Source organism: Pagrus pagrus (genome assembly GCF_965226575.1).
Source record: "Pagrus pagrus genome assembly, chromosome: 2".
NCBI lineage: Eukaryota > Metazoa > Chordata > Actinopteri > Spariformes > Sparidae > Pagrus > Pagrus pagrus.
The window spans coordinates 7,770,680-7,791,828 of NC_140186.1; the positions used below are offsets into that span (position 1 = coordinate 7,770,680).

Consider the following 21,149-nt stretch of genomic DNA (forward strand, 5'->3'; position numbering starts at 1 on the left):
TCGGTGCTACTCACTTGTGATTAGGGCACTTGTGGTGTTGTTTTTGGTTGCCTGGACTTCTGCTTCCGTGAACGTGGAGGCGTTTACAGGGAGCTCCCTATAATACAGCCTATAACCGGTCAGCATCCCGTTTATGCTGTCGTCACTGGGACGCTGAAAATATGCAAACAAGCACACACGGGCACATGTACAGAGGCATTAGTAATCCATTTATCACAATGAAACTTCTGAGACTCCTGCACTGAGCTCATTTTCATGTTCTTGGTGTAGGGAGGTGACTGACAGGACACTGGCAGGCTGGCAGAGCGGTATTTTATCAGCAGAGTCCACTTTAAAGGCCTGGTGAATTGGTCTGGCTGTAACCCGCACAGACAGAGTGATGCTTCAGTGGCTCTGGCACTCTTGTAAAGGATGATGAAATTGCTGGTGACTTTGTTTTTCATTGCCTCCTTCTGCTTTGACATAAGGCGAGAAGGAGCGAGAGAAGACACTTCCAAACAGAAGACGAAGAGTGACAAGCAGTGAAGTAGCCAAGCTATATTTACTGTCTATTCACATGTCACTGTTGCTCTAAAGCACCTCTATTTTCCCCTTTCATCTCCTTTTTCCTCTGCTGTTGTACAAGCTGATGTTTGCTTCTAGTGCCCTCTTATATCTCTCCTGCTGCTATATCCTCATTAAGATTTTGAACATTTTTCTCCCCCGCCAGGAAAGTCTGTCCCCCCTTCTGTCCATCCCTCTAGCCATCCCTCCAATCTGTCTGTGCTGCCCTGTGACCTCTCCTGGTTCAATAAATAATGATAATTGCATCCACAGACACAAACGCACACAAAGCACAAACACATGTACTGCAAAAGTCTGCGGGGGTCTCATTCTCCAAGTAGGTGATTAACCTGCACTCAAAGTTGTGTTGTGTAGGCCTGTGTGTGTATAATGCATGTGTATCTGAGGGCTCAATGTTGTGTTAGAAGTCTGAAAATACCTTCCACTGCACCAGGACTGAGGTAGTGGTTGTTGGTTTCACTGCGAGGATCACTGGAGGTTCATCGGGCACTGGACGGAAAACACAGAGAAAAAGAGTGAGGAAGACAAACACGGACGTGCTTCTGTCCATCACATTACAGTCCTTCTCTATTATTTTTTTCAAATTCACATATTTCTTCCTCCCCTACGCCATCAGTGTTCTCAGTCTCTCACCATCCTGCAGAGTTGTAACAGCCTCTGTCTCTTTGCTGAGGACACTGTCTCCTACATCGTTGGTGGCCAGCATCCGAAACTTGTATGATGTAAAAGGCTTCAGCCTGGAAAAGAGAAAATAAATATTTCAGTCTATTATTTTCCAATTAGCATAAAGGACACACTCACAGCTATGAATAGTAACTGCCAGGCCAGTTAGCCTTTTCAGACTAAGATACGTCTGTGACTGCTATTTTGCTTGTGTTTATATGACAGTGGCATTAAACAGAGCTGTTAATGTTTTCAAAAAACGCTAAGAGAGCTTGTTGAAAATAGGGAACTAGCTGTTCACACATACATGTATCTCCAAGCTGGCCAGCGACAGCTACGGGGCAGTCAGTGAGTGTTTATGAGATTTGGAGGAGAGGCTTTGGAGAGAAGTTTGGGAGAGGGTGAGACTTATCTGTCGGTCTATCTATTTTTTTCGTGCAAAGGAAGTCCTGTCGCCCAGGGGAAGTTGTTCTTTTGGAATTTGCATTCATTAATCAAAATGATATTTCCATCGTATTTTTCTTATCTCATTTATTTCTACCCAAATATATTTTTGGAAAGAATTCAGGTAAGGCTAGACTTGTAAACATTATCCTCATGCAAGATTCACCATATTTCCAATTAGATGTTATTACTAAACCACCTGAAGCATGCATTTGTAATTCAGCCAGTAAATCCACATGTGAACCACTCAAGGGTTCTCACCAAAGAGCATTCTGAGTATCGGTAAGAACTTCCAAAAAACAAAACAAAAACATTAGCAAAGCCTTATTTTGAATCTTTGGATTGTTTACATGAGCTTGTGATCTTCTTCTCCTCTTACTCTAACGTAAAAACACACAAGAAAAGTCATAAGCCATACGCAGACAATGCAATCACCTGGTGCTGGGTGATATACTGTAGCTTTAAAACAATATCATGATATTTTTAGGCTATATCGAGATACATAATATATATAACTTGATTTTTTGAAATCTCCTCAAATATCACAATATTTTCTTACCAAATAAAATGATATCAATATTGCAACAATATTGTATTTGATAATCATCAGTAATGTGGATATAATGACTAACTGGGTAAAGGCAAATATGAGAACAAGCAGAACGGTCTGGTAATTTCAGAAAATGACATCAGTTTACTGTAATGCAGCCTTTAAAACCAGGAAAAGACAACATTTATATCCAGAATTTTAGATGATATAAAGTCGCATATCATAAAATATAATATCAATATACTGCCCAGCCTGACATTGACTCGTGGTCAACAACTCCACTGGGTACCTTTAACCCTTTTGGCATAACTTCCTCCCAAAGCCACCTCCTCCTCTTCTCAGAGACATGATTTGCTCTCTCAGTGGCCTTTGAGGAGCAGACAAGGTCTTGAATAATAACTATCTTACACATTTCCTAATTGTCTCCACTGCCGAAGTATTTTTACTGCCATACTACCACAACATCTTATCTGCATTTCTCCTCTGTGCAAGGTGAATGCATTACTAAGCAGCGAATAACAATTTACATCAGTCATTCTGAAAACACTTTACTCTAGAGCCACTTACAATCAGCCCAAAGAGCATGCACCCATTGTTAGCGACTAGCTGAACAAGTCTGCGCTATGGTGCCTTACTGCATGCTAATAGTTTAAATTTACTCACTCCTGCACACCGTGGGAAATTGATTAAAATTTTAAAAAGGACCGTCTGTGGCAAAACAGTATTTCATTCTCATTTGTTATTGATCTAACCTATCATTAGCAAGAGTTAACAGAGGCAAATTTAATAATTTCTAACAAGAGGTGTTTCCCAGGCTTCTTGTACCACGGCTCACACGTGCTGTACCCTAACAAGGTCCATCTCCAGAATTTATTTACCGAGAGCCTCGCAGACTACAGAGGGCCGGTTAGAAATTCAGCAGGCGACAGGAGAACTGCTCAAGTGTCTTCTTGTATAATAATGAGCCGGGCCCCCAATAAGGGACAAGAAAAGGCCCTATGGGGTTGTGGGTATGGTAGCAATAGAACATCAAAGGCACCAAGCTCAAAGAGGGCGGGGTACCGACAGCACTGGGAGGATGGTAAGGACAGTGTTTGGAAGTGTGTGTGTGTGTGTGTGTGTGTACATACTCTAAGTGTGTGTCTAAGTGTGCATCAGCCTGGGGACTTCGATGTTTTGGTTCCAAACACGTCTCGGTGGAAAACAACAATTAAGGATAGATAACAAGTAAGTATGAGTGTGAGCATGTGGAGATGTAGGCTAATTCCTCCATCCGGCGCTGTAATGAGAGCATTCAGTGATAGAATGGGCTGAAAACCGGCATCAAAACAACAGCAGCACCACCATCACGGCAGATAGTGTCTCCCCGAGGCAGGTTGAAGCAGGCTGATGCAGACGCTCTTCAGCATCTCAAATAGCCCTATGATAGCTCAGGAAGGAGTGCTCACAAACAGTCACGAAGCAGGAGACACATGCGGTGAACACACACTACACACAAGTGAAGCCTCATCATAGATGTGCTACTCAATGCTGTCAGGGAAGTTGGAGTAGCCATCCAGTCTGACCACTGGCACCTGCTGCCATAATGACAGTCTCACCGGGGAGAAGTAGATGAAGGGATAAACAGAAAGGGACGGAAAAAGACTCTTCCAGTGGATCAGTGGATGTGATGCTGGAGGATGAACAAAGGAATAAAAGACTTGAAGACACTGGCTGTCGATGGATGTATGAAGGGAGGGAAAGAGGCGGTGACGACAAGAGGGATGACATATGAAAAGGTATAAACGGTTGTAGAGACAGACAATGGACAAATGGCACAAACGCAGGCAGAGTGAGGGAAAAAAAAGGTATTAAAGGGAAAAAGATAGAGCGCAGTTCCTGCTGTGCCTGTGTGATTAGGTGACTGAGATCCTCCACGTTTCTGCAGTGATTATGATTACTCTGCTCTCCCCGGTGGGTTTTTGTTGTTTATGTCGTTTTTTTGTTCCACAAACCTTTTCGGTACGTCGTGTGCTAAATAAGTGAAACTTTTCCTGTTCTAATTTCTGTTGTTCGCTTTGAAAATTCACAGCACCCCATGAATTCAGACCGATAACTGTCGACCACAGACTGTCACAGCAGGTTTTATTAGCTGTAACTACGTAGATAGATACAGCTCGATAAGTTACTTGAAAACACTGTCTTTGCGGTTTACTTTTTGATTTGTAAAGAGTCTTGCAAAAGGGTCTTAAATATGCAGTCGGCTCCAAACATGATATCGAGCTAAAGCTAACAGGTCAGAGGCAAAAGTCATCGCCCTCACCAGCTGGTGAGCCATGACCAGGAGACATGGAAATAAAGAAACTGCATTATTCTTGTACTGCAGTGTAAAGTCAATTAGTTCTATAAATTTGATGAGGAAAACTGTGAAATTAGATTCATTCAAACGTAATCCTGTTGAGCTGCTTCTCTTACATACTTGGATATAAGTATGACAGAAGGGAGAGAGAAGTTAGATTTATGCTTCATTGTTCGTATTTTTAAAACAATGATCCTATTTTAAAGTGAAAATAGGCTTTGAGGATAAGGACGGACTATTTTGGTGTGTAAACTTTCCCAAATCCAATAAAGAGCAAGCAAGAAATGCTAACGTTAATCTACACTCTGATCCAGGAGCAGCTTTTAATCACTGGGGAAATACAACTCAGTGAGCAAACCGTGGATCTAATAAAGGGACATCTGAATATAGCCCTGTTCGTCCAATGATAGCTGCTCAGTGGACCAAGAAGACAAATAAGTGTGACTTCCTGGATATAAAATTAACCAGATCTTCCATGCATAGCTTCCCTATTGTGTGGCCCACAAAAGACGTGTCCGCTAACTTCCGGTTCAGCCCTCGGCACAAAACATGTGATTCCTCAAACAAGCCATTTTGTGTTTCTTTGGACTTGGAGCAACCAAAATGTTTAATCGATCATACAGTTTTGCTCTTGTGGTTTTGGCTTTGAAGACCAGCATTCAAAACTTACAACACTGTCCCCACTCAAGAACATATAGGTATGTATTTGTGCGTGTGGCTGTAGGTACTGTAAGTATGTGCACATAAGCGTACCTGTCAGCGGTCCAGGTGGTCACGTTGTACGGTATATCAGCGGTGTGTGTTTTCCAGTCGCCGCTGGGCAGCTCTTTGACCTGCAGAGTGAAGTACCTCAGCGGGGAGGAGCCTGAACCCCCCATCACCCAATGGAGGTGGAGACGGCGAGATTCAACACCCTCCTGAGGAACAGACAACTTCCTGGGTGGCTGGGGACGCTCTGTGGATGTGGTAGAGAGGGTGAAAGATAAACAGAGGAGAGCAGGAGGAGACAAAAGAGGCAGAGGAGAGATGAGAGGGGACAGAAAGAGGATCAGAGCAGAGGAATTAGCAAATTATGAAATTCTGTTTTTCTTTCTGTTTTATACAGCGTCCAAGTGTTTCTGGGATCAGGCTTGCACAGCGATACGTTCTCTGAAGCCTTTGTCATACATATGCAAACATGTGAAAAGCAGATTCGAGACCCGGCTACACATACACATGACATTTAGGAAATCAGTTTACCGCAGGGAGGCGAGTTCAACCCGAATACTTAAATGTATGTAAACAAGCCGAGTTCCCTGCATAGGAACATTTGCATTTAATATATTTCTCTACTCATTAATTCAGGTTTTTCCCCTTTAATGTGCTTCCTATCTGAAGCCATGCACGTTGAAATGTATTGTCACATGGACAAATGGAAAGTATCATACACCATATGCTGCAAATACCTTGTGAGACACGACATGTGCAGAATACATTTAAATGACATATGCATGACTGTGACTGTGACTGCATGCATATGCTTAAATGAAACAAGACATCTAACTACTGCAGCATCAAAGAAACAATTTCTCAACAGATTGTGTGTGTGTGTGTGTGTGTGTGTGTGTGTGTGTGTGTGGGTATTTGTCTTTGGTATTCAATTAGAAGATGAAAGATGGCTCTGGGAGTCAGTATCTTTGTACAACTGTGTTGGCAGTAGCGCACACACACAGAGACAAAAACACATGGTTGGGGTGCCTAACTGTTTAATTTCAGGGGCATCACGTTATCGATTTGGTCTAGAAAATAAAAGCATTATCGATTCTCTCTGAAGTTTAATTAATCTGCACTTATGTTCTCAAACATGCACAGTCACACACACACACACACACACGCTCACTGACATACATACACACAGGCTTCCCTTCCTCCATTCATCCTTATCACAAGTAATTTAAGTCAAATCTGTTTGCCTCCCTTCTTCCCTCACACCCTTATTCTTCATTCCCTTCAAGATTTGACTAGTATCTCCCTCTTTCATTTCCCCGATACCATCTGTGTCTCCCTGTCTGTTCTCCTCTTGTTCTGCTCCTCAGTTAAGATCATGTTCTGATAATAAACTCATAATTGTCAGAACAAGTGCCTGCCCTTTCAGGACTTACGTGACTGTTTACTGCCGCGCAAGGGAGAGGAGTGTGGTAGAAATGACGAGTAGAAGAAAGACGTGACATTACCGGAGGAGAGAGAAGACGTGGTTGTTGGGGGTGAATTCTGCTACATTTGCGTCTGTATGTTGTCCATTACCGTATCTGTTATCTCCCTCTCGGAGACAGAAATCAGCATAGACGAATCTCTCGAGGGGGAGTTGTGGTTTTCTCTAATTCATCCATGCACATACACACGGCCTCACACACACACACATACCCACACACACTTAAAAAGCCAATTTTCTTTTTCCAGGGATTAAGTTGGTCTCCTCAGCATCATCAGAAAGAAATCTCTATTAGGCTATTCTGTCTATCTCCCAGTGAGAATGGGCCATTATGTTACTGAAGTGGAACAGAGAACCACTGAATCCTATTCTTAAGAAATCCTGATAATGATGCTGCCGATGTTATGATATCTGATCCAATTAAAATGCACTACACAAGCTGATAGCTCTGAATAGAGTATCTGACATGATACCAGGTTTTATTTTTTTCAGAAAAATTCACTTCAGTGTCACATTTTAATACAGGGACTTTTGTAGCATTTCAATGCTTTACTAGACATACACTGTGCCGGCTGACAGAGAAAATCGGAGAGAGAGAGAGATCAGGGATGGCATATAGTGTATATCAAAGGCTGTGAGCAACGTTCAAACCAAGCTTATTCATGCGTTAGCCTACTGAGACACCATATTTTCCAAGTGATATCTCATTTCGGTGTAGTTCTCAGCTCAGGAGAGGTCAAACTTTCCTCCAAGTCTCCTTGTCAACGCGTCACAGACTGTTATACTAATGCAGGGATGGACAGTAATGACGTATCTTTACTTCAGCACTGTACGTGAGTACATTTTTCAAGCATCTGTGCTTGTGTATTAACTTTTATGTTGGGACTCATGACTTTGTCACCTCTACATTTGAAAGACGAAAGTTGTACTTTTGACTCCACTGAAGATTCCTGTTTCTTGGGACTTTGAAGCATAGCTTTGAAGTCAGCAAATTAATTTTCTTTCCCTTTCTGAAATGCAATAGGCCGTATGCTGTGTTCGTCACAGGAGAGAGAAAAAAAAACAATCACAGTGGAGTAGTAGTCAGTCAAGTTCAAAGTGCTTGCTGAATTTTTGATAAACTTCACAGTGGTGAAGTTGTTTACAGCAGAAAAAAGATAATGATTCCTCACCACCACATGAGCACTGGTGGCCATATCTGAAGTCCATATTTAAGATTTTTGTAATAAAGAAAGACTCATAGTGTTTTAAATGTTTGCTCTATGGCTTTGTCCTTCAAGTTGTCGTATTGGGGGTCTTATGTGAATCCACTGATGACTCATACTATTTATATATAACCCTGCCTAAGTACGCCAAGTTAATGTTACTGGCTGAAGCCCCTTCTTAAATATATGTTTTAAACTCACCGGACAAATACAGTAATATTCCTAGGAATGGGTACCAAAAAACAGTATTAAATGGTCCGCTGGGCTGAATATAAAAATGTGTTGTTGTTAAAAAAGAAGACATAACTGTAAATACTAGTATTCTTACTCAAGTAAAAACTTGACTTAAAAACTTTCACATGTATTAGAGTAATATTTGACCTGGAGTATCTATACTTGCACAATCTGGTATCACAGTGTTGGTGTTTTTACTGGAACATGATAATTAATGTTGATCCAGTGGCCATGAAGTGTTTTTGGAAGCATCATTCACGGATGAAAATCCTTTGTAGTCCTGATTTCATACTGGAAACATGCTCGTCAGGCTTCGCTCTGTCTTTTGCTAAGGTCAAACACTGCAGTATAAATATTGGGAACATGTCGTTAAGTAACAACACTGACTGTAGCTTCAACACGTGTATGGATTGATGTACTTAATATGCACGATGGTCTGCCGTATTGACTTTTATTCAGTTCAGTTCAGTCCTTGCACTATGCCAGATGGGAAACTTGATTTGCAGTCAGGGGCACAAGATAAAAACACGCTAATACAAAAAACACAAGTGCAAAAACAAACAGCTCAAAAATGTTTCCTGTACCTTGAATATATGGCTTGTAGCTTCAGCGAATACAGTTAAATAATGTGGTCAGTTATATGTTATAGAAGCTATACAGTTTAACAACATATAGGGGTGCATCACATCCTAATAAACATAAAGGGTGGAGACATCCTGATTTGTTAACATCAATGTTGGTTACTTCCAAAATGCAATTTAATAGACATTACTAGTTGATATAATTAGAAAGTTATAGGTTTCTTTACAATATTAATGTCTGTGCAGAGTATGACTAGGCATTATAAAATGGAAGAGGGTAATATTGTATAGCCCTGGATTAACTTGGTCTCTACTGACTATAAAACCTTTTGCTATCATTCAAAATTGATATATATCATTTTCCTTCTGTCCTGCGTTCAGCTGCGTTGATAAAGCAATTGGAAAAGACGCCTCTGACTGCAAGAGCTGTGCTCTGTCTGACTGCCAACGCTGACTGGCCTTTCAAACTACTAGTGCTGGCAGTACTCCAGGGGCTGTCCTGGGGTGAAAACTAAACAGAAAAAGGTGTCCACGCTTTCATTTTGTAGGCAGCAACTAACGAAAAAAAACAGACATACCCAACAACAACGAACATGAAGAATAGAAAATATGTCTCCTGTCGAAAGTTGTTGAAATAATGTTTTTGTTTTGAAGTTGGCAGACAGCGGAACAGACGCCACAGGACAATGAATCTTCTGATCATTGGACCCTAACGGACTAAAGGAATATACACTTTCAATAAATGGACACAAATTAGGACTTTATGAGGCTTCAAAGGTAGCGAGTCGCCACCTCTTTCCATCTCTTGTGCTTGCCATGCCGGCAATGAATTATTCTTCAGTTCTTATGGTTTCTGATTGTTCACTGCCGTTTCTGCCTTCCTGTCATTTACGTAACACAGAGCCATTCGTACATTGGCTTTCTGTGTCAGTTTGTTCCAGTACAAACCAACCTGTCCTCTTGACATCTTTCAGTCAAAAGCCTTTCATTAAATACAACCACAAATAGCACCTGCATTGCCTAGTCCACATGTCAACACACACCAGTGGCCAGCATCTACAGCAAAGCACAGTAAAATCTTCTGGAGAGATACTAACGAATCTTCATTTGGCGCCAGTTAACATCCACCCGCTTCATTTTAAATGAGCTGAAGGTATGAAAGCAAATGACTAAAGCAGGAAGAGAGAGAAGTGACTCTGAATATGAAAAGGGTAAAGACTTGTTATTTGTTACTAAATTGAAGGGAGAAAACTGCACTGCGCTTGCACCACCTTACCTCTTTAAAAGTCAAGTCGATGTAAAAATCTGTTCTTCCTTTCCGGCTACTGACAGCGAGCTGGGAGATATACTTCTGTCACAGATTTCGGAGACAAAACTGTCTTAGGAGGGCTACTGTCACTGCTCAGCCTCCTACACCTCGCCATCAGCATGGGCTGTCATGCACAGCTTTTGGGGTGTGTTAGAATCGCTGTTATTTTCACAGTGCTGCTAGAAGTAGGTGAAACTTTAAAGAGAAATTAGCAACAGTTTTGTTTCCCTTAAGGAGTAAATTACCATGACTGCAGAGTGCTGATAGAGCTATTGATCAATGATAATTACTTTGGTTTAGGATGAAAGATTTATGGCTTTCAGATGTTATTTTCTACTATCTTCTTGGCAAGAAAAGGCTTCCACTGTTACTTCAGCACATCGCCAGTCTCATTCTCTTTCTCACCTACTAACTGTGCATTTTTCACCCGCCCACAACAGAGCATGGTGCTATGAGAAAGTAACCAGTTGACTGGGAAATGCTAGGAATCCTTGCTGTCTCACTCAAGATGTCTGTAACACTATTTTTTAAAATTCAGAATATCTTAGTATTTGGTGTGTCCCTCTTTTGCTTTAGTGGCAGCATGCACTCGAGTTGGCATGGACTCCACAAGTGTAAAACCTGCTGACTTATCCCAGCACGATTTGATTTAACATTTTCCCACAAATCTTCTTGTGATGCCACCGAATGCTTGGCTTTCTCAGTTTTTAAGTGCAGGTCAGGAACGTCAACGACAGTCAGGGTTCCTTGGTCTTCTTTAATCCTCAAGTAGTTCTGTAAAAGCTTTGAGGTGTGTCTGGGCTCATTATCCGGTTGCAAAGAAGTTATTAAGTTACTAAGAATCCTTCACCACAAAGACGCAAACAAGATTATAATAGTCTCTGAAGACTGGAGTGGTACTTCTTCTTGGCCAGGGTGAAGTCACTTCAGCTGGTTTGATGCACCGTGGTATCATTCTCTCTTATCTTTTTTTCCCCAGTCATCCGCTGTGGAGTTATTTCTTGGCCCACATCAAGCATTTGTCCTTGTTCCCCGGCTTGAGAAGTGGTTAAGAAACTACTACTTGTCTTCTAAGACCATTAAAAGGCAGCCTTCTTTTGACAGGACTTTTACTGGTTGGAGTCTTGCGTTCTTTATTAAGTAAATTCTATGTCTGTGATGAAGTTGCTTGTCTATCTCTCAGGGAACTAATCTTAAAGTATTTATCTTGTGATGATGTGGTCACTTTGAATCTACCTGATCGTGCTTTTGATGCAACTGATCCAGTTTACTCCAAAGGGTTTTAGAGTTACATGCATTGCTCGCTTAGGAACATTTAGTCTAGCCATGATTCGATGCTGAGAAAGCCATACTTTCTGAATCCTAAAACGTTCTGATCGTTTCCAGCTTTACAGGACAATAGTAGAGATTTTTCAATCTTGCCAGACTACTGTTGCATGGACCAAGGCAGATTCTGGGACTCCAGACTCTCATTATGCCCCTGCAGGAGGGCTAATACCTGCTGGTTTTAAATATCTACTGTATATTTACTGCCAAGCATCTCTTCATCCACTGCAGTTTCTAAATGTCACTTTGCCTTATTCTGAATGTGAAATATCCCACACAGGGAAAAGGTCATATTTTGTTTAAAATTCTGTGCAAATATTAAGTGCGCTGCAGGAACAATAGATTCTGCATGTCCAACCACAAATTACTTGTTGTTGAAGCTCTGATAAGCTGCCTGAGCTCCATGCCAGAAGCACCTGCTTGCCTCTTTTTCCCCTCTAACTTTATCTCTGTGAGGACCTTACATCGACCACAACTCATTACACCTCTAAGTAGAGCTGCGGAGATCATAAAATTTTAAAATGCTAAAACCTTGACCTAACCTTTCCAGACTCTGCGATGGCACTACTGTAGTAAATAACTGAATTCGGGACACAATGTAGCCTTTGACCATTTTTAAGTTAATATGAAAACAGAGGACAAAATAACCATCAAATAAACTCCTCCTAATGGAGGAAATTATGAGCGGCACAGGTAAAATTAATAAGGTCATTCCTACTTCAAAATGTCACATTTACAGAAATTGCACTTCTTATCTGGTTTATTTAATTTAATTTCCTTGTGCATTATTATAATTGTAATGTAAAATTTAATGATTATTCCGTTGCGTCGGTGAAGATGCCACACATGAAAAAAAGCACATTTTTTCTTGTCATTAGTCAAAGCTTCCAAGCTTTCAGTCCCATTATTCTTGTTGAATAATTCAGCTATGCAGAGAAGTCAGTTTTATAGGAATAAAATGAACACTTTTTTTACACTGGTTAAATTAGAGTGTGGTTCAATATCTTTTCAGAATTGAATCTTACCGTTACCGTTTCTACCTCTTTCAATATAAAGAAAGAGAAAAAGAGGAGAGTTAGGAGCTGATATTTCTATAAAAAATGTAATCTTCGGTGCCTCTGCACACACTCACACAGGAACCACACACTTGAGATGGCAACCTTCTGTGAACATTTGTCATTGTCCCCAAACTCCCCCCATCAGCGACCCATCAACCACATACTGTTTATACCTATAGGCCTTTTTCACAGCTAACATTTTGATTCAGCATAGCGGGACCAGCACAAGTGCAACGAATAACTTGAATGATGACGATCCATTAAGACCTTTAGTCATTTATACCTGCTGCTTCAATGGCGTGTCAAAGTGATATTGGCCTATTAAAGGTCTTAAAGCCCCTGAAAACTTGATTTCAACTTTTAAGCATGGTGCTATAACATTAAATAAATGATATCACCTGAAAATGGCTGAAAATAGGTTTTCAAGGTTTTTAAAGTAAGTAACTAAGGTCTAGACATTTTCAGACAATTGAATGCAGAAATGTTATATATTATATATTTAACGTCTCCATGGCTAGATTGACATATATGCTAGCAACCCAGATACCATATAAAGTTAATGTGTGTGTGTCCTTTACCTCTGCGTTCAGTGGTAACAACCAGGGCCTCTTGTGCTTCGCCCCAGCCCACGGCGGTGCGAGCAGTGAGTCGGAACACGTAGGTCTGCTCAGGGGAAAGTCCTGTAACGGTGAACTGTCGAGCGTTGGAGCCCACCTCCACTGTGGTCCATCGCTGAGGGTCCCTGCTGTCCAAGCGGTAGGAGATCTGGTAGCCTAGTGAGGGACAGAAGGAAGGGCAGACGGAGGAGGAAGACAGTTAAAATCTGTGTGCATGTCTTGTGTGGGAATGTGTTTTTGTGGCCTACTTTGGATCACAGAGCCCACAGGAATCAGAGAAAGCACAATATGAGATTTTAAAAAAGGGCGAAAACAACGTGGTGTATCACACATGCTCATTTCACAGTAACACATACAAACAAACAAACTTTTCACGCAATTCCTCAAACTGTCCATGTCTGTCGATGAAGCGGCTTTGCTATTAACAAACATTCTCCCCCCATTCCAACAGGGCATTTTTAACACTAACACATTACGGGGGGCTATCACTGGTCCATGACAAATAAAAAACAATTAAAAAACAATAAAAGTGCTGTAAAGACACCGAATAATGTAGGAATTCAAAGGATTTTCAAAGTCACATAACTTGAATTTCACACAGCGCAATTAATGTATAAAGCAAAAAACAATCTACTACAGGTAATATTCAAGATTATTTATTTTTTTGATAGAGAGTGGGGCTGGAAAGTTTAATTTCAAGAAAAGCAGTACAACTATGAAGAGTACTTGTTGGATGGTTTGGATGTAGAACTCAAGCAAGGTACTACGCAGTGGTCATCACTCATCAGTTATTGAAAAATTCATATACATATATATTTATATTTGTTTTTTTTTTGGTTATACATGTTTTTTTTTCAAATCAATCAATCAATCAATCAATCAATCAATCAATCAATCATATAATACAACAGCTGATATAGAACACATTTTATGTTTGCACCTTATCTTGTTGCTTCTTTTTGTTAGCTCGCTCCTGATCTCCAGATATGGAGAGAGCGGTGCTCAGACAGAGACAAGGTGTCAAACAAAGTAAATTTTCCTCTGATTTGTTTGTCTGAAAAATGCAACTTTAGAGTCCGAATGTTTGGAAGATGTGTTGCTTCCGAAAAACCTTCCAATATTTGCTTCAATGACTTTGGGGCGAAGGAACTGGTCACAATCTAACTTCACATTTACTTCTCCCTCTTGGACTGGAATAGACTTGGGACCTGCTGTTAGTCTCCTAAAGGGGCAGTGGCGAATAAATACCTGTGTGTGCACGGGGACCGTAGACATTACCAAAAACATACACAGAGCCAGAGAGAAAGTCATAATTCTGCCATTGAACACCACACTGACACACACCACAGCACACATACTGACATTCCTCTACAGACACATTATATAAACATACAACCTCTCTCCTGTCCCCTTGGCTGTGACCCGTGCTGTACACGGCTTGTGTCTGTTTCTCTGTCTCATGTGCAGCAGGCCATGTAATAACACCAACACCCCTCAACACATACACACATACAGTCAAACCACTGATCCCCAACCGTGCTCTCCACACACCGCTGGACACTCACAAAGGCTTTCAATATGAAGATTGTATTGTGCACCGAATACACACGACCACAGGAGTGTGCGGAGGTTCATAGTAAAACCATCAGGATGGTAATCTGCTCAGAGGCTCCTAATCTGGTTGTGCGGGTGATAATCTCATCAGATAGTCTGATTGTATATTAATGTGAACGTGGTGTGTGGAAGATTATTGGATAACAGCGAGATAACAAATCCTCTTGCATCCAAACAATTGGGTCAGAGCACAGCATTATCTTCTGTGGTGAATATCATTAGGACATCGCTGCTATCACATACATGAGGATAAATCTCCATTACAAAGAGAATGTGTCATGTAAAACAAAGCCCATCTCTGTTTTCCACTGAAAAGATCTAACATGTACAGTATATTTCATTATGCCTCTTAGCTTCAGGCAATCAAAATGTGTATTTATACACACTGTTTTGCCTTTAGCTGCTCAGAGCTCACTGGCCTTGTCTGTGTTAATGAAAAAATTCTCAAAGATAGAACATTTTCTACATACACAGGGTTAATCACGTCTCTCCGTGCTTAGTTTTACCATAGTTTTTGCGAGTGGTGGAAGATGTTTTCCGATTCAAACAATCAGCCAATCTATCTTCATTTGTATAATTGACAACTAACGTCATCTAGACCATACTCTTTAGTTTAGTTACTTAGCGACAGTGGTGAGAAAGAAAACTGCCTTTCAACGGGCAGAAACCTTGATGGTTAATTAAAGGTGCATTTTTGGTTGCAAACATTAAAAACGTATCTATTATCATCAAAATGTAAAGAAATAACAGTTTTGTGTTAAAAAGCATGTTTTGCGTGGCAACCAGCTACACCAGGCCCATTCCCGTCCAAAGCTCCTGTGCTAGCAGTGTAAACAGAAACACTTCCTCTGTGCACAAAGCTCCCAGTCTGGATTGCTAGCTTTAATCTACAGTCATGCATCATATTCTGTAAGATCACCATGTTTGTAGTGTCACTGGCCCATGAGAATCTCAACAAAAACGTACAAATTTAGAGTAAAAGTACAATAAGGCATCAGATGGTACACTGAATAAATGTACTTTGTTACATTCCACCTCTGGTTTTCTCCATACCCAAGATCAATGGATAGCTTTGCACTACGGTGCTGAGACACAGTTAAATCCTCTCCCTTTGCGCTCGTTAGCCTTTTCCCTCCAAACCATGACTGAATGCTGAACAAAGAGAAAACCCTTATAAGTCAAAATAAGGATTTTTCATCATCACAACTCAATTCATTTGGTTAATATTTCATGCTTTACTTGGAGTGTCTAATGGATTGTTTTGTACTGCATTTAAATTAGATCTCATGTTTAGTAAGCCCTGAAGAGGTAGTAAATGCCGAGATTATGAATGCATTAATCGAAGTAAGTGGGAATAATGATGACTAATTTACTCCTGTGTTTACTGCCACTGTTCTAATTTGTGGCATTTTCATAATATTTTCCTCCTCATATACAGTATATAGGTCCCTGATTCAATTTCCACACTAATAAATTGTTGCAGCTTTTGGTTTTCTGTGATTAAATGTGCGCATCACAGAAGTCTAATAGCCGACACCACCACCGTCATCGCAGTTTTTACATCCAGTATGTACAACCAATACAGCAATTGTTATAATACTATTTTCGCAGACAGTATGTGTGTGTGATTCCCTCCTCTCTTATCTGCTCCTGACTCGCTGTCGGTGGCCCAGTCCATATTTAACAGAGGCTGAAGAAGACAGAGTTCTCTCTTCCAGACAGAAATGCTTCTGACCATCTTATAGTTTTTGTATATTTTGCTTTTGCTTGTGTTGTGTTAACTTCTTTTGAGGTTAGACTTCTGGTAGTCAAGTTCCTGTAGTTCTGTTTGCTATACAGCACAGTTTTATGCTGACAGGTAGAATATCTTAGGCAAACTTGAAAAAGAGACGAACGCCCAATGCACACATTGCAATATTGATGCTGAAATGATAAATTATGCCGCCCGACCGTAAAACCAAGCCTTCATTTCACACCTGATGGCAGACAGAATTATGTTAAAGCAAGGACTACTGCCAGTTTAATTTGTGACACCAGTGTACGACCACACTATAGACTCAAAACTTCATTATCCAACAAGTAGTATGGAATTGGATGCAGCTTCGCCACACGAATATTTGTGTGAATGTGGCTGTGCAAGTCAGGTAAAAACACAAAAGCCTCTCTTTGCCTTGTTTCTCCTCTGTCCACCTTCTGTGTTATTCCTCTATGGGCCGAGAACCCAAGGAGAAATGAGGCGGCCGCTAAAGAAACCGGCGCACTACAGTTATTTGTACCTGCATAAACACACACAGACAAGCTATAACCATACATTTTTCCAGACACACACACACACATACACTCACACCACATTCTCAGCAAGGACACAGCAGGACCGCGTGTATGTGTGTGTCTGTGTGATCTAGAGAGAGAGATTTGCCCTCCCACTCATCCTTCTGTCACATAGTGGTGTCGCACTAAATGTCCTCCCCCTTACAATACAGTCACACATCACTCACACTGTCCTGCTCGACTCCCTCCCCCACTGAGAGGACAAACACGGCTCCCTTCTCCCCTTTGTGCAACGTACACACACACACACACACACACACACACACACACACACACACACACACACACACACACACACACCTGTCCCTCCTCTCACCTCCATACATCTCCTCTCTGCTGTCTCTCCCCTTCTGTTCTCTCCGTTTCCAGCTCAGCAGCTCTCACATTCCTCTCGCCTCTTACTCGCCTCTCTTCCTCTTCATTAATCTGTTCTTTCTGATTCGCTCCGCACGCTGTGATTTGCACTCTCAGAAACAAGTAATATGTGTTTATATATAAGGCTATGTGTGCATTAGGAAAGGTGTCTTGCTTCAGCAGCTATAATAGCCCTTTACCCGGGGACAAGCTTGATCACTGACACTCTCTCACACACTCACTCGCACAACACACACACACACACACACACACACACACGTAAACAGCAACAAACCCCGCCGCTGAAGTGGAGAGTAGTGAGGAGAGAGCTGACCCTTGTTTGAAAGCTAAAAACAGAATCAGCTCTTTTCCATTTTACGGCTTTTACTTCCTTCCTTCCCTTGAAAGATCACAGCAGCACCCGTGTGTGTTTTTCGGCGCATGAGTGTCTGTGCGCGTGCACGTGTTCGAAACTGCTAACTCATTCCCTCTATAAGCCGAGCTCTGTCCTTCAGCAATTGAAAATAAATCTATTGTCACCACAAGCGTAAAGCACTGGATTGTGATTTCACTGTTGCTTCCAAATGTCCTCTTTTCACGTATGCATGTGTATGTGTGTTTGTATTTCGTACCTAATATGATGCCGTTGGGGTTTGTGGGTGGCTGCCAGACCACCCTAACTGATGACAATCGAACTTCTGGAAACACCATCCTGACAGGGGGGCCTGGGACTGCGGAGAAAAATAGAGAAGGCAGTTGGCAGCAGATCGAAACTGTAATAATATGTACAAAGAGCAGCAGAGAGAAGCACAAAGGGTCTCCTTCATAACGGTAATGAGAAAGGGAACATTTAACTTCAAGCTCTTATATTCTAATAAGTCCATGCGACTGTACTAAAGCTCCGATGTATGTGCATACGCTCTCCACACGTAGACACACATGCAGATTTGCAGCGAGTGAACGTCTTATACATTTTTAAGAGGCACTTCTGAACGAAGCACAATAGAGGAAGTAATTTCCTTTCTGACTGTCTTTCTGCCTGATAAAAGTACATGCTCCACACGATCAAATACATGTCAGAGCGAGTACGCACGTGCATGAGTGTCTGAACAGTATGTGTGTAACTGACAGACGGGATGGAGGTTCATTATACATTGCCGGGAATTGACTTCCCCGTTCTTGTTTCATCCTGAAATGAGAAAAACTTTTCAAACGTGACACTGTTTGATAGAGAGTGTGCAGCACATGTGAGTCTTGCTGTGTGTGTACTTCTGAGTGCGGTTTTGAGTGTGTGCGCTTGTGTTTTATTATTCAAAAGGACCGGACCAGGTTGCTGGCATCCCGAGGAGTCTACCGTGGATACATCTGAAGAGATCGGCACACATGTTACACACACACACACACACACACTCACACACAGTGTGCTCTCCATGTCTGGGCAGTGGAGGGGGTCTGAGGGGTGAGCTGAATGCAGAGGGTGATCAGTGAAGTGGGGGAAAGAGGCTGCTGGCTGTGCTGACAGCAGAGGTGTAAAGAGGTGAAAAACAGCTACCGAGGTGAGAGGAAGGCAAAAGTGTTGAACAAGCCGCTGCACAGAAAGGTCAGTGATCAGACCGAGGCACAGAGAGACATCCTACCATCTTCTTTGGTTCTGAGCAGGATCGGGTCACTGGGGGGGCTGTCACCCATCTGTGTGTATGCCAGCACCTGCAGCACGTACATCGTGTATTTTTGGAGACCCCCGAGGAGCACCGTCACGCTCCCCTCTCCATCTGCCACCTGAACACTTGGGGGACCTTCTGAGTTCTTCTCACTGTACAACACCTGGTCACAGACACACAGACAAAGAATCAGAAAAATGAATAAAAAGTAAAAAAATATGTTTAAACTCTGTCAGCTCTGTATGTGCTGTTTGTCTGTTTCATTCCTTCATTTACAGAAGATTTGGTGGCTTTAAAGTGATTTAAGTTTAGTTTTGTGATTGTCAACAAAAAAAGTCTCTCTCATGACTTTTAGACTTGTCTGTAGCATTCAGTCCCAAATCTGTCCTTCCCACCTCAAATGTAAATCTTTAAAACTGCTACTGTGCAATTAATATCACTCAAACTCACTCACAGGCATATGAGTATCCCAATGTCACCCGAAGACCTTAAGCCCTGAACCCTCAAGCATTTAGCTGAGAGGCTGCAGGGGCCTTAAAATGCATAAAAAGGGAAAGGACAGCACTCACTGTTCCTGATTGGTTTTGGTTTTTATTTTACATTTTAGAGTATATAATAATAGTAATAATAATAATAATAATAATAATAATAATAAGAAGAAGACGAAGAAGAAGAAGAAGAAGAAGAAGAAGAAGAAGAAGAAGAATAACAGCTGGACTACACACATACCGAAATGGAAAAAATATTCAGGGAAAATGTTACATAATGTTTCAGAAGCTTATTACATTTTTGTTGACTGAACTAAGTATAGACTCAGTTCTATAACAAATGTCAGATCTTCGGTAGTGAAAGTGAACTTTACATATAGAATAATGAAATAAATCAGATATTCTTGAGTGCCATCACCAAGACAATCAATGTTTTTTTGTTTTTTTTTATGTTTTCAGCCTTTACCCATGGTAACCCAGTGTTTATATTACAACTCTATGATCTGTGCTAAAAATATCCGAGAGAGTCCTCATACATTTCTAGATTTGACAGTGGGACAGCTAAACCCTTGTGGACTTACTGGGAACATGCCTAAAAGTCTATGAGGACACTGAGACTGGGCCATGGTGTCTTGTTATAAGATGAAAGTATGTCAGTGTTATGTTCATAACTTGTTTCTGCTGCCCCCTTGTGGCACAAAAATCAGTTTTTGCTGGTTTACAGGTATAGACTTTTAATTCGCTAAAGTATATATAGTTTATGTATAGTCAAGAAGATAACATTTTAGATATCAGAGAAAAAATGTGGCTCACTGATGTGTTAATGACAACTAGGGAGGTCTGTTGCACAGAGGAATAGCACGGAATAGAAATTGCTGTTTGCTTTCATGGGAGATTATCACTTAACTTATAATTTAACCAGAAAAGGGACTGAAAATGTTCATAAAACTAAAATTAAGCCCATGCTCACATCTAAAAACACGATTCAGCAAACACTGTTTTTACTCCAACAAGACTATGTGTCAAGAACTATTCTTTCTTGTTCTTTCTATCTCCATTTTTTTTAATATTCATGAACTCCTTGATACACTTAAAACCATTCTGAAGGAAAATGTCAGCTCTTAAGTGTCTAAAAACAGAAACAGGAGGAGTGTGTGGCAGGAGGCAGGAGAACTGTTCAACATCTACGTGGGGATGGAAGGTGTTGAAGAGCTGCTGCTGGCAGCCACTTCCTGTCTATTAACATGGTAGGCATACTGCTCAGTTTGATCCTCAGGAGGGCACAAAAAAACACACAGATGGGGAGTGTGATGTGCTTTGGGCATGGTGGATGATATGACCTGAATTTTACACTGCATTTTGAAGATACAGGATGGTACTGGCTTTTATCACACAGTCACAGCCTGTTTTCTTCTGTAGATGCATGTATTTATAACACAACCATGTCTACGCAATTGAGGGTAATTTTCCTTCCTTTAAAAGCTCTGTTGGGATGTGCTTTGGATGGCGAGTAACAGCTGCACTCAATGCCACTTTCATAAGATAAGATCAGATAAGATATACTTTATTGTCCTGCAGGGAAACGTCCTGGGCTTCAAGTCGCTGCATCACACACACTTAA

The 21,149-nt window shown here is 41.2% G+C and overlaps 1 protein-coding gene across 1 annotated transcript in view; it reads right to left on the reverse strand.

Annotated features, from left to right (window-relative positions):
* Positions 1 to 21,149, reverse strand: part of LOC311263794 (protein sidekick-1-like) — a 242,425-nt gene that overhangs the window by 14,101 nt on the left and 207,175 nt on the right. Inside the window, exons 28-34 of the mRNA XM_084364111.1 lie at positions 19,017 to 19,203; positions 18,012 to 18,110; positions 13,042 to 13,236; positions 5,313 to 5,514; positions 1,198 to 1,301; positions 983 to 1,053; positions 15 to 153 (exon numbers count right to left, since the gene is read on the reverse strand). Of these exons, the coding sequence (XP_084220237.1) occupies positions 15 to 153; positions 983 to 1,053; positions 1,198 to 1,301; positions 5,313 to 5,514; positions 13,042 to 13,236; positions 18,012 to 18,110; positions 19,017 to 19,203 (997 nt within the window). The remainder of the gene's footprint in view (positions 1 to 14; positions 154 to 982; positions 1,054 to 1,197; positions 1,302 to 5,312; positions 5,515 to 13,041; positions 13,237 to 18,011; positions 18,111 to 19,016; positions 19,204 to 21,149) is intronic.